Genomic DNA, 14,610 nt, shown 5'->3' with positions numbered 1-14,610 from the left:
TCCTCTCATTTTGTATTACGCATAAATTATTAGATTGGTGAACAGAACTATCTCTAGAGTCATATGTTATCACGGAAACATTTTTTAGCGGTATAAATATATATATATTTTTTTAATAAAGTGGAATGAGAAATAAATATATAAATCTGTGCAAAAAAGAACAAATTGGTTTTTTTTTCAAAGTGGCAAATTTGTTTTGTTAAACAATCACGAATTGCTTATCATTCTCACTGGACCAAATTTGATTTTGAGCTGATTTTTCAGATTGCCATGTCGACGAGAATAGCTCGTTGTTTTCATACTAATTAAGAGGACAAATTTCAAGAATTTTCAATCACAACTCAATCACTTCACAATTTTCAGCATTCAAGACTTAGCTTCAGCATAAAAGTTAGCTCTGCTAACTCCACTGTCCACCGACCTCCGCGAGTGAGACCACTCCTAGGAGCTGGCGTTTTTGCCCTACACACACATAACCACTTACACACACACACACACACACACACACGATTACACACATACACAAACACTCACAAACACCCGCCTGAACACACACATGAAAACATACACACACGCCAGCACACCGCACACACAAACACATACACACACACATAAGCACATACACACACAAATACATTCATACACGCCTGTACACAACATATACGTCTGCACACAAATACACCTACACATAAACACATACACATACATAAACAAATACATACACACAAAACACATACATACACGCCTGTACACATCACAAACACACATACATACACAGACACAAACACAATATATTATTATTACTATCATACAATTCATTTATTTTTGTTCTGAAAAAATGTATAAGAAACGGTCGTAGATTTTGTGGCAAAATACTCACTAAAGCATTTTATTATTCTACAAAATACATATACGTCTATAGACTGTCAAGCGAAACTTAATGAAAGTTAGACAGAGCACAAAATTCAATTAATGAAATTCCTCGCAATAAAATTCTATAATCATACCATAATGAAATAAATTTTATTTAAGGTAACACCACTGCAAATTCCCAGAATGCTTTCAACTTCAGTGAGATTCCGGATGAATTTCTTTAGCCGAATCTCCATTGTTTTTTAACATTTCAAGTTGTTTTAGCTCCAAAACAATTCAATTAAATTTGAGCATCGCTTCCTGAATACTTAAAATTTTCAAGTGAAATTACACTATAACTACGGCGGAACTATTTTTCTCATCATCATCTGTTTTATTTCCGTACTGTTTACTTTGTCTTCCCTCGAGGGAACAAGTAAACAAATTAGCTCGCATGAGATTGGAGAGGAGCAGCACAAATTGGTATTCGTTAAACATCAATTTTTATTTCTCTCGCCACCATCAAAAGCAATTCTTTTTATAGTTCTATTACGAGCATTGTTAATGAAATATTATCAAATGTATGGTGCGGCATTTTGACTGGTTCACAAAGTACCTTTCACTTAATGAATAAATACCTATTTGTGTACATAAAGGATAACGATATCGTATTGTTTCCATCAAGTGCTAATTTGTTTATACGAAAATAGTTCGTTTTTCAAGTTCGGGATAAAAGTCATTGTTCTGTAGAACAGTAAATGTAGCAAATCCAAGAATGGTTGATATCATTAGATGAACATAAAAAGCGGCCATTAATAACCTCGAATTAAAAGTTTTACCGCCGTTCTTATAACTTCGCTCGTAGTAAGCGCTCGGGCGATTGTTAGATAATAACGTGGTTGCCCTTTAGTACTGTGGCGTGCGCACTTAATTCGTATACAGTTATTAAATATAAAAAGGGCCAGAACGCCGGATGTGGTACAAAACGTCTGTCCCTCTAGGTATCTCATAAATTTAGGCCGAAGCATTGTTTTCTTCCGAGAATGAATCACGAGACAGAACAGGGGGTGTGCGCTTCCCGCCATTTTCGTGCAAACGATAAGAATATGACAATTGGTTGCGTTTTCAATAGCCATATGGATAACTCAAACAAAGGGACCGTATGCTTTAACACTGAACATATTTCTAAGTCCAGAAAACAAAATAACACAACAAGTGTTACAGGGCTTTTACTGTTGTTGAGATATTATGAAGTACCTTTAGAATCCGTTAGTACCGATAAAAGAAGAATTTAGTCAAACGCAAGAATTCTAATTGCGGAAATCATAATCTTTAGTACATAAGTTTTGTGAATGGGGTTGCATGTCTAATTATCTGTGGTTGGCTTTAATTTGCTTGTAAGTTTTTTTTTTCTTATCACATCTGGATTTATTGGTGCGAACTTCTTTTACTTGAAACAATTGATATTAAATCCAAATTCAGACATCATTCAGCGCTGAAATAATATATTCGGAGCATGAAGAGTGTTCGTATGTTTCATATTGAAATGTTTGTCCTATTCTAAAAATTTTGTCTGTTATTTACTAACAATTGTTTTCCTTAATAAACGAATTTCCGTCCCCTTGAAATTGAACTTTCAAATTTAAGCGATAGAGGTATTAATTCTAGACACTTTTTCTTGAAAAAAGAAAATTAACAATATTATTCTAAGTGTGTCACTTAGTTAAGACTAAAAATAAATTTGGAAATTTTCAAAAATCATTTTGAACGATAAAATAAGTATTTAATTTTGCTAGAAAACGATTTTGATCATGCTGTAGCATGGCAAGCTTTTTTTTTTTTTCCAAGTAAAGGTTGTATCAGATTTTTTTTTCCTCTTCAAAAATGAAATTTTCTGTCTCTCTCTCTCTTTTTTTTTTTTTGGTGTTTCCCAGCATACGTGGCTCGTACAAGGGAGCAAAGGAGGCGACTGCCCCCCTCACTTTAAAAAGCAAAAGAACCTTGGCAAGGGGTGTGGACTGGCCCGCCAGCTGGTGCGCTCTCCCGCCTCTGCGCTTTCATTTGCACCCTTTTATTTATTCATTTGTGTTGCGCCCTTGAACCAGTGTGCCTATTTATTTATTTATTTTTGAGTCCTTTGATTTGTTTCGCCTTTTTTTTTTCTTTTTTTCACCTCCGAAGCTGTGCGCCTTCAGTTTTTTTTTTTCTTTGCGCCCTTTAGGATTCAAGACTGGTGCCCCTCTTGAGGCGCCCAGTCCGCCCCTGGCCTTGGCCCTCTGATTTCTTAAGTTCACATTTATCGATCGATCAAAAAAATGCTAGTATTGGTGAATTCACGTCTTGAAACACAGAAGAATTTGCTAATAAATCTGTGTTTCATATTTTTCACACGTTATTATTTTTATAAAATTTAAAATGGAGCTTTGAATTAAAAGAAGGCAGTGTAGTGCCCTTTTCTTGAAAAGTTCTCTCGCTCATATCCACGCAGAACTTACGATGTCATTGATAAAATTTCTGATGTCGTCATAAAATCTGATAACTTCGCTCTTCAACGCTTTGGAGACAAGATATTTCTTATGTCAAAGTCAGTGACATTAATCAACAATCAATATGAACATCTTAGAGAGACTTTGGAGATGTCATTGTAACTGGCACCAAATGACCAAAATTTCACCAAACAGTACATCAAAAGTATTTTTGTATATCAACCCACGGTTTGAAAAATCATCTGTTTTCCATACTGGATCACAAGGGTGTATTTAAGGGGGTATCGAAGGACGAAGGAGCTTTGAATTCCTATATACGCTCCAGTGGGCGCAGTATCTATGGCAGCTTTTAAACTGCTGTCATGTTGGAGGTAAATAAATAGACGGGTGTATCTCTTTCAAAAACATATTCTGCCGTGGGCAAGTAAACAGCAGTATCTAATGTGTTTTCGAGATATTTGATGAAACGCGTTTTGAATTCAATACTAACAAAAGGGAAATACTAGAATTTGATGTTTTTCTTTTTTCGCGTCCCCCCCCCCCACCCCCATAAGCAAGTTTGTTCAACAAAGACATGACAAATCTTTACTAATAATAAAGCTGAAAGTGTCTGGATGTATGTGACGTGCATAAGCGCCTATACCATTCGGCCGATTTTCATGAAATTTGGCACACAATCAGTTTATAGCACGGGAGTTTGGGGGGGGGGGGGGGGGGACGAAGCGATTCGAATCGATTTCGAAGCGATTTTGTTACTTGTGTTGTTGATTTCGAAAATTCAATTTTGTTCTTTTTCTATTGCAATTTTAAGATAATTTTACCGAGCAAATATCGTAACGGGGACGAGTGCAAATTATCATGACGTGGAACATTTGCGAGCAAATGAACATAGCAAATTGGCGAGAAATTCATCATCCATTATTTGTAAATGTACAAGCTAACCAAATGACCTCTTAATTTTCTACTACGGGCAAAGCCGTGAGGGTACCACTAGTAGATAATAAAAACGCAAAAATAAATAACTAAAAAAATTTTACCTGCCCGCGGCAGTATACATGATTACGAAAATTCCCCTTTTTTTAATTTAGAAGGAAATTTTAAATTCATTAAGTATCACAGCTTGTGAACTTAATGAATTTAAAATTACTACTACGTACTTGATTAATTCATTAAGTATCACATCTTGTTTCCGATTTTGCTTTTTCCCATGAAAATACAGCCCCTCCGATTCAAAATATTACCGCTCTGCCAAATCGTAAAAGCCTTCCGCACGACACCAACCCCAACATCTTAATTGTAAGCATTAACAGTTATTTATTCCTTGAACCTGTTACTGTCCAGGTGCTTCGGAAAGAACAATAGGACGGAATGGCGTCTTATTTTAAGGAGCCATTGTCGTCGAGAGACCAAGTTTCTTCTTGTTTTGCCACATTTTCTGCTGTGACTTTTATGAAAGCATGATCGAGGCAAATGTAGCTTTTTCTTTGTGCAAAGTTGAAACAGAGTATTCATGGACAGTTTTCTGTTTTCCTTGCGGTTCTCTTTTAAAGATTAAGTTGATTTGCGATGCAGGATTATGGCTGCGGATGTTGGATTGCATAAACATGAGGAAAAGTCCATTAAAAGTAAATGCTTCTTGGCTTCAGGTTACAAAAGCAGAATAGGTGCATCTGGGAATTGAAACTGATTGCTTTTTAATTCGGATTTCTTCCGGCTATTGACACAAAAATAAATGTAAAAAAACATGTTAGGTTTCTTTTTTCCTACCGAGTGAGGCGTTATAATAATATAACGCGGAGGATGGCTTTCTGTACATTTATAGACTTTTTGAATACTCCCCCCCCCCCCCTCTCACTGACTATACTCTATTTATACACATTCAGAGTGTTGAATTGATCTTCAGTATGATTTATTGGCAGTACTGCTCAACAGTGGCGGCTCGTGGGAGGGGGCCTGGGTCCCCTCACTTTTTTCAGAAGACAATAATTTGTAACTTTTTATTTATTTTCCTTTTTTTTGTGCGTACGGACTTGAAATTAAAAAAAAAAAAAAGAATTGTACCGTATTATCCTGCACATAATCCACACATCATCTGTTAAAAAGTAAAATTAATGAGGTGCGGATTATACGTTGTCGCGGATTATCTATGTGTGTGCCTCCCCCCCCCCTCAACACCAACGCATTGAACCTCAATAATTTACATCAGGATTCGCAGAGACCGTTACCTTACCTGTAAGCTGTTTTTTTTTTTTTAACTTGAATGTTCTTATGTGATTCAGGCTATGTAAAATAAACAACATACAGTAAAGGAAGAAGCCTTTATTTGCACAAGATTAGACCGTTTGCTCCTTTCTTGACTCTTTGTCTTCAAGTAATTAACGTACTACAACGACAATTTAGAGAAGCAATCATTATTTTTTAGATTATTTTTATATTAGCTTTGAATATACCTTAAAAGTTATTACTTCTTCACGCTTTTAATTTAGTTGCTAAAATGAATTTAATTTTATTAACTTAACAAAAAGATAATTTAAAAAGTTTAAATATTTAAAAAAATATTTTTTTTATTCTTTTTTTTTTACAAAAACCAAAAGGGGGGGGTCGAGTGTACCCATGATCTGGGCCCCTCACTTTTTCAAGGCACGAGCCGCCACTGCTGCTCAACTAAAGATGACAATTTTAATCAAAAGTGAACATGGCAACCACGAATACTTCATTATTGTAGAAATTACAATTTCTGGTGAGAGTGAATATTTATTAATTTCAAAATAATACTGTAAGATATACATATTTCGGCATAATTATTTGGCGAAAGAAATTGATTGTAATGTCATGGAGTTGGAGTTACAATAAACCCGGTTTAATAAAAAAAAAAAGAAATAGAGATATGTGGCAAAAATTGGTTATTGATATTCGAAGAGTCAACGTTTCCTTCTCTAATAATTTTATTTCTGCGAAAGGAAAAGAAAAGCGGAGAGAAGGGAGGGGGGGGATCTTTCTAAATTATTGATTTGGCTATAAATTTGTGTCTCAATACAGCGTATACTGCTGTTTTTCTGATATTCTGTTTTTCCAGATTTGATTTTATAATCCAGTGATTTTATAAGTGGCAGTTACTGTATATGATTTCCAATACAAACGGTACGAGAGAAATTATTTACAATCAAAGCAAAGCTTCAGACCAAAACAAATATATATCATTTCTAATAATTTCTCATAACATTATTAAAATTCGATAGTCTTTAAATCCGACAGCTGCAGGAAAACAACTGCTGAAACTCCAAATAGAATTTCAAAGCCGCTTCAAGAAACTCTAAAACTCTTGATACACCTCTCGCACCAATGTCAAAAAGTTGTAAACAGCAAGGGAAAAAGGTTGCCACAGACCTTGAAATTCTAATTATCTTTTAAAATTCTTCTCTTCAGGACGTGATTCCTATTTCTAAATTACCATTCCTAGACTCATCTCATTTTACTCGTACTAGTTAGAGCTTTAACCAAAGAATATTATATGCTGCAGATATCGAGCAATCACGACCCGGAATGAAAAAAAAGATGGAATACATCTCTCGGCAATTATTTCTTCCCCCTTCGTCCTTCTGCGGCAATGAGCAAAAAATTATTCCAAAACATTACACCGTTGCTTCAAATTTCCAACTTTGCCACCCCTTTTGGAGAGTATGCATATTTTCCAGGGGAAACATTCCTCGAAAATTGCTTTTGGTTGCAAGAAGCCAACCTTCTTTTAGTATCTTTCAGACGGTGAGGTTTTTTTGTTTTTTGTGTGCTGGTTGCTTTTCTTGCTGACCCACGCTCTTCACGAAGATCACAAAGGGATGCTGTTTTGTTGTGTTGAACCGTTTATTACCGACCGACAAGCCCGTATCACAACACATGGGACTGGGCACTTTATTTGGCAGACTTGAAGTCGCATCCGCTTCAACGGCAAAATTGGGAGGAGGTTTGAATTTGGGGGGATAACGGATGCAGTCTGCTTCAAGTTCTTTTTCAACTTTCCGTCATTCATCATATTTAGAAGTTTTTCAACAGTTCTTCAAAAAAATAAGCTATGGCGGGGTCGCTCTTGTCAAGGTTATTCTTTGACTGAGAAGAAACTTGGCAGTAATGCCCAAGACCTCGGAGTCGGAGTTGAAGACTCGAAGTCGGATTGATTTTGGTTTAACGGAGTTAAAGTCGAGAATCGAAGATTTAAAATTTCAAGAGTTGATGTCGGACAGATTTTGGTGAAAAGGAGTCGAAGGTTCAAAAATTTCCGGAGTCGGTCATTTTCCCTCCGACTCCGCAACCCTGGTAACTCACCTAAAAGAAATACACACTGAGAAACATACTCGAATTTGACGAAATTTTCGTCTTATTTCATAAAATTATTTTACGAAAAATGCTCCGAGTAAACTTTTCGTTAAATTAATGAAATTTTGGGAAATTTTTCAAGATTTTCTGACCGGGAAGGGAAGAAAAGGGATAAAATCATCCTAAGTAAAAAAAATCATCCAAAATGACAGGCGCTTATGATGGAAGAATCTTCGAAATAAAGTGTTCTAATTCTGAGAATGTACTCAAAGATTGAAGAAAACACACATATTAAAAAACATGCGTTCATCATCATCATCACACTTAATACATCAAGCCAGGGCTAAATGAATTTCTACAGATTTCTACTAAATTTACGATTTGCTGATATTCATTGCTAATAAAATCTCGTAAAACTATTTCATACCATTAAACTATATCTTCAACGCCTTTCAAACTGTCATGTTCAATGCATTTATTGATCCCACTAATACCAGCCTATTGTAGTTGCCCTGTTGTTGTTTTTTTTTAACGATAAATCCTTGGAAATATTTTTAAATTTTATTTTTTTCTTTAATTTTTTATATATAAGTTTTGTTGTTTTATTTATATCACTCTCCATCTAAACAAAGATAGCTCTTAATGAGAAAGATTTTTTCCTATGCTACATATTTTGCCCAGGGGCGCCCCAAACTTTTTTTTTTTTTTTTGAGAGCTGAAATTCGCAATTTGCCGAATGGAACTCCAAATTTTACCGAATGATGATAATTCTGTCGAATGAACTCTAAATTTCGACGAATGATGATATTTTATCCGAATGGAACTTTAAATTTTGTCGAATCAAAGTTGTCGAGTAAGGACATTTTTGCAAGATCACAGTAAATTCCCTTGACCTCCCACCGGGGAGACCTAGATTTTGTCATTATTAATGGGAAAATATGTACGCCAGTATAACGTACTAAAATTTTTTACTGCCTAAATTGCAATTCCGAATAGCACACTATTAAATGTGTCAACACTTTATATAAGAATGAAAATAATAATCAGATACAGAACAAAAAAACATTTTTTATTACTGAACTTTTAAATTTCCGACAGTTGATGTAAACACACATTCAATTATAAAAATCATGTTTAAGATTTCTCTCATAAATTCTCAGTCATAAATGGTGCAAGCTAACTAAATCTCTGCAATCCTTAAGAAAATGGCGCCGAATGCTAAATCTTTTCAATCTTCAAGAAAATGGCGATGAATGCTAAATCTCTTCAATCTTCAAGAAAATGGAGACAAATACTAAATCTCTGTACTCTTCTAGAAAATAGCGACAGATGATAAATCGCCGCAATCTTCATGAAAATGGTGACAAATACTAAATTTCTGCAATCATCAATAAAATGGCGACAAATGCTAAACCACTGCAATCTTCAAAAAAAATTGCGACAAATACTGAATTTCTGCAATCTTCAAGAAAATGGACACAAACGCTAAGAAAATGGCGACAACGGTTACAAAGATCCAACCTCAGTAACTCATAAAACCTACTCATGTCGTGATTACAGGTTGTTAATTCGATTGTAACATTAAAGTGGGGAATCAAATATCGTTATTTAACCAAGGTCTGTCCCATAAATTTATCGTCTGCAATTCAATTCGGAAAACACTTGTCTCTAATCTTGTTTATGAACAATTATTCAATATATTTGAGCAGCAAAGATTACAACTTAATCTCATCTTCGTGTAATAGAGACTTCGTTTAAACGATTTCGAATGGGGCAGGGAGCGTGGAACGCTGCATCACCCCTCCAGATGTTCCTGTTCTTGCGCATCAAGGCGTAACCAAAGCGCGTAATTCAGCAACGATGGAAAGTTCTTTTCTTGCTGTATATTCATGGATGTTTTCTAATAAGTTATACGTTGGATTTCTCTGTATAAATTTACAGGAAATGTAATAAAACACAATGGAATTTTTTTATACATATGTGTGGCTTGGCATTATTTTATAACGAAGACTGCTGAAAAAGTTATGCTTTGAAAACGAGCATCGCTTGTTACTTAGAATTCACGACGGGAAATAAGAAAATTCCATTGAAAGTGGGTATTAAATTCGTTTGAATGTAACGCAATAGAGAATTCGTTGCCCGCCATTAAATTTTATATGCTTTTAATTGTTTGTAAAGAAGTATGTTCATTTCATGGCTTTTTCTTATTTATTTATTTTTTAACACCCGAAAGGATTTTAAATTATTACTCACAAGAGAAAAGCAGTAACCAAATGTCTGTCCAAATTTTTACATAAAGTTTGTAGGATTTAGGACATCGTTCTCTACCCCTTTTTTGAGCCACATTCCGGTAAGCAATTGCGAACATATTTCCTGTGCCGGTGGATCTTTTTAAACAAAAACTTTCCTGAGTTTTAAAGAACTGTTACATAAGTTAGTTTAATACTTTTTTTATGATTCACTAACAATATTATTTGAAGGAAAAAATAAAATATTATTGTAATCATTATGTTGATGAATAAATCTTGAGAAAAAATCAAATAAAATTAGAAAAAATTATAAAACTTAGTGTTGTTAAAAAAAAAAAGCAAAACATATATAATAAGTGGTAAATGAGGTCACCTTCCCAGCTTATGCAGACAAAATCACCGATTTTAGACCCTAAAACTATGACATCAGCGTACAAACCAACAAATTTAGAATTGAATTTATTTATTTTTTTGAAAATAGAAATACTTTAATGAGATCAGATAAAATTTCCGAAGACCGGTCAAATTCTTCCATAGACCCATGGTTGAGAATCCCTGGTCAAGGACGAAGTTTGACGTTTTGATATGCATGTATGATTTAGGAAGATTCCGAAACAAAAATAATTAATTTAATAAAAACTTGGGCATTTGCATAAATTAGATGTCTTCGAATGGTTTAGCTTTTATCGACGATTCGATTACGAGAACGTGTTTATTGTGATAAAATTATAGCGTGAAAAAAAATTGCAGTGATGAGTTACAATCTAAATGTGCATATAGAAACATCACTTTAAAAAAATTAAAAAAAAACCTTCAAACGTCTTTGAATTTTAAAAAATATCTTGCAACGTCTGGTAACATAATCTAAGATCTGAAAATAAATACCTGAAATTCTCCACCATCAAAAACAATATTGAGCATTTCAAAAACAAAGTTCAAAGCTGTCTTTTAAATTTATCAGAAAAAATCAAAACGAGAAGCTATATTTGAAAGCAAAGAATTTAATCTGCTAATTCAACGACAATTTTATGTTTTCATTCCCGCCGTTTTCGCAGTGCAAGTAGTTTTATTTGAAATATTTCTCACGCAGTAATAGATTACGAACTTGTTTTACAGCTAGTTTTATTTCTTACTATACTTTAAATAACTTGCCGCACTTACCTGTTATTCTATTTTACTTTTTCAATTTCTTTAAAAGGATTCCGTCAAAAATTCTTGAAATGACCTAGGACTATAGGTGAAACCTTATCAACTTATTTAACGGCTCTCGTATCAGGATAAGGTTACTGACAGAAAAAAAGAGAAAACTAAGTTGATTATCGTAATTACCAGAAGACAGAAAGTCAGGGGTTAGTTCACTGAAAAATCTTTGAATGCACATTTTTCTTTTCTTTAGTTTGCTTCAATTGTTGCTGGCAAACGCTACGTAAGAAAATTTTAGGACTGTTTCTGTTGCTCTAATGTGGCGGTGTTGACATAGAAAAAATAGAATTCGTAGGAATTTTGTTCCAAAAAAGTAAAAATTGCTATTAGCTGGTGTCAGTGTCTTGTAACCAGGACTGCGGCAGCGGAGTCGGACTGTTTCCGAGGGACAGGAGTCGGAGTCTAGAGTCGAAGGTTTGAAATTTGAAGAGTTGGAGTCGATCCTTTTCGCTCGTAATCCGCAACTCTGCCAGTGCTTTCGGAGTCAGTGTCGAAGTCGGACTGATTTTGGGGTAAAGAAGTCGGAGTCGAAGGTTCTAAAATTACCGGAGCCGGCGTCGATCATTTTCCCTCCGACCCTGTTTGTAACTAGTGTGTATAGTGTGCAATGCAGAATGATTATGTTTATGTTATTTATTAGAAATGATTTTGAATGCGTTTAATATATGTACTTTTTTTTCTTTCTGTGTTAAACTGCTGTATAAAAGTAGTATAAATTTGAAAAAAAAAAAAACCTGATCAAAACTTTAATACTAATTTCATCTGGATTTCAAAAAATTGGGTTTAAACACTTGATTTTTTTTTTTTTTTTTTTTAATTGTTGGCGCATCGAAATATCGTTTCTTGACTAAAACGGAGGTTCCAAAAACTGTTAATTTAAAAATAAAACTGTTTCATTTGAATATAAATACCTTTATCCATATATTTAATCATCCTCGTAATAGGAGTTATTTATTTTTCACTATTATTTTTTAATTACAGCCACTCCCGTCTATAGCGAAATCGAAGCTACCAAATAAAAATTTCGTTATATCCGTAATTTCTCTTCAAAAAGTTGAATAATGTACAATAAAGCGTAAAGGGGGATATTGAAGCTGTTGCATCAAAGTCAAATTCGCTATATACGGCTTCGGTATAAACGGGCATGTATAAGTTCCACTTCCCTTGTATCTTATGTCCATTGTTGATTTGATTTACCTTATGTCCGTTGCCTTGATGGAAGCGCCCTTCGTGCTCATCACGAGTCCAAAACGTATTATAAAGTACACCTACTGTCCAACCACGGATTGTATGGAATTTTCAAACGTCCAGATAAGACGAATCTATCTGAATAAAAGGGAAAAGTAAAAATTTGATGCCGGTATTCCGCTCATTTGAATGAGACTCTGCTTCTGCAAAAGCTGACATCGCTAAAAAATAATAGATTCGTCCATTTCTGGCTGTAAAACGGATGCTTGTCTTTCCGTACAATTCGTGGTCAGACAGTACCAACATTCCAAAATTTCCTCCGATCATGAAATTTATTCCTGTTTATTAAGGAAAGAGAGTTAAGTAGACATTTTAAACATAATATTAGATTACACACATCTAAATGAATAGGAATTAGCTGTTTTTTAAATGGATAGATTTTGAGTGTATAGACTAGCGATATTTGTATTCGATAGTTAATAAAACAAACGTTGAATTTAATAAACATATATCTTACCTCAAAGCAATATCTTACCTAACGCAATTTACACTATCACCTCTTTGCAAGAAACTGTAAAAAAGTTTATTTGTTGCGTACATAGGTTGACGCTCTTATAACACTGGTAAGTATTTGTGATGAAATGTCTTTCGTAGAATTCATTGAGAAGAGATAAAATGGAGGGAGTGAGGACCTTCATTCGTGAAGCAAAGACCCCCAGGTCACGTGATAGATTTTATAGCAAAGCATTGGAAGAAATCAGGTTTCTTCCTCCAGTTTCACTCAAAACTTGTCACCCATTCGTCGTTGTTGAGTCACGTGACTTGGGATTCTCACCTCAGCCTTTGCTAAGCCAATGATTGGACTTGCTCCCTCCATTTACTAATTTCAGCTCTAAGGTAGAGTTACGTTGTTATGGTTCAATAAGATTCTACATACAATGCAGTAATAGCCTGAAAATCGCAATTTTTGTATTTATGTTAGTCTGGTTCCGAGGGACAGATCTGTGTGTCCCTTACTGGTCCTCAAAGAATTAATGTGCTTCTTTTATTCGCCAGAATTTTGCTGTTAAATACTTGTCTTGTGTTATCTACATAATAAATTAACTTCAATTCATGGTTTTATGTTTTCCTGCTAAATTTTCTCGTTTTATCTTCCAGCTCAAACCTACGCCAGAAGTCTGAGCTGCTGCATCCGCCCCACCTCAGTGGCCTCCTCCCCGCCCGCCAGCGCCTTCTGGATGTCCGGCAGCACGGGGACAGCGGCCCCTGGCTTCATGTATCCCCAACCCTACCCCTCCTTCATGCTGCCTAGCCCCTACTATTCAGGACAACTCTCAGCCCCATACAGCCTCGGTGGACGTCCTACCAATGGCTCCCATTCGCCGCTGGAGCAGCACCAGATGTCCTACGGCCTGGCGCCCCCACCGACGACCGTCAGCTCCCCCTACACACCCCTGTTCCCCGCCGCCCCCTCCACAGCCGCCGGACCCTCCTCGAGTGGAGACAGCCGCGGATCGGCCGAATTCCGCGAAGATTCTGACCGGGAGGGGGCCGCGGCCCCCCTGGGTTCAGGGATCGAGCGCGTGAGCCCACCCTCCACGTCTTCCGCGCCCGCCCCCACTGTCCACCCCAAAGCGACGAGAGGGAGGAACCACCAGTTCGACTTCAGCAGACCGAGCACGACGGAAAACCATCTGAGGAGGTGAGTCGCAAAAATAATTTTCTTAAAAGTTGAAAAAAAAAAAGAAGGAAATGAATATAAGCTCTTGGAAAAATAAATAAATACCCCCAAACCTGTTTTTATGCGGTGCTTAGGGACCGCACAAAAAATCGCATAAAAAAATTCTTCACGAGTAGCTCTAAAAAGTTTTCGCAACACTTAAAAAATATATATTTTAATGCGTTGGATAGGAACAGCATAAAAAAAGTCTCACATAGAAAATAATTCCAAAACTTACAAAATTGTAATGTTTAAAGTAATCAAAATTCACCAAGTGATGATAATTTTTGCCAAGTAGTCGGACAAAATTTCCTGAATAAGGAAATTTTTGAAAGGTCACAGTGACTTCCTATCGGAGTGCTTGTGTCATCACTTGAAGATACTAGCTCGCACTCGTTTTAAAAATAATTTCGTGAATTGAATCCCAATCTTAATTGAAATTTTAATGTACCGGACAAAAAAAAATCACAAAACAAATTGCATAAAAAAGACCGCATAGAAACAGGTTTGGGTGTAAATAAAATTAATTTGAATTTTGACATCTTGAATTTATATTATGTTTTTCGCAATCACGAGTGTGTGTGTACACAGGCGAGTGTGC

The 14,610-nt window shown here is 35.5% G+C and overlaps 1 protein-coding gene across 3 annotated transcripts in view; it reads left to right on the top strand.

Annotated features, from left to right (window-relative positions):
- LOC129225982 (doublesex and mab-3 related transcription factor 1-like) overlaps positions 1 to 14,610 on the top strand; it is a 168,248-nt gene that overhangs the window by 101,266 nt on the left and 52,372 nt on the right. For all 3 annotated transcript variants that reach the window (XM_054860554.1, XM_054860553.1, XM_054860552.1), the window contains one exon: positions 13,448 to 13,991. In XM_054860554.1, the coding sequence (XP_054716529.1) occupies positions 13,448 to 13,991 (544 nt within the window). The remainder of the gene's footprint in view (positions 1 to 13,447; positions 13,992 to 14,610) is intronic.

This window comes from Uloborus diversus, chromosome 7, assembly GCF_026930045.1.
Source record: "Uloborus diversus isolate 005 chromosome 7, Udiv.v.3.1, whole genome shotgun sequence".
In the NCBI taxonomy this organism is placed as follows: Eukaryota; Metazoa; Arthropoda; class Arachnida; order Araneae; family Uloboridae; genus Uloborus; species Uloborus diversus.
Note: the sequence above shows the minus strand (reverse complement) of the source record. Positions and strands in the feature narration are given on the sequence as shown.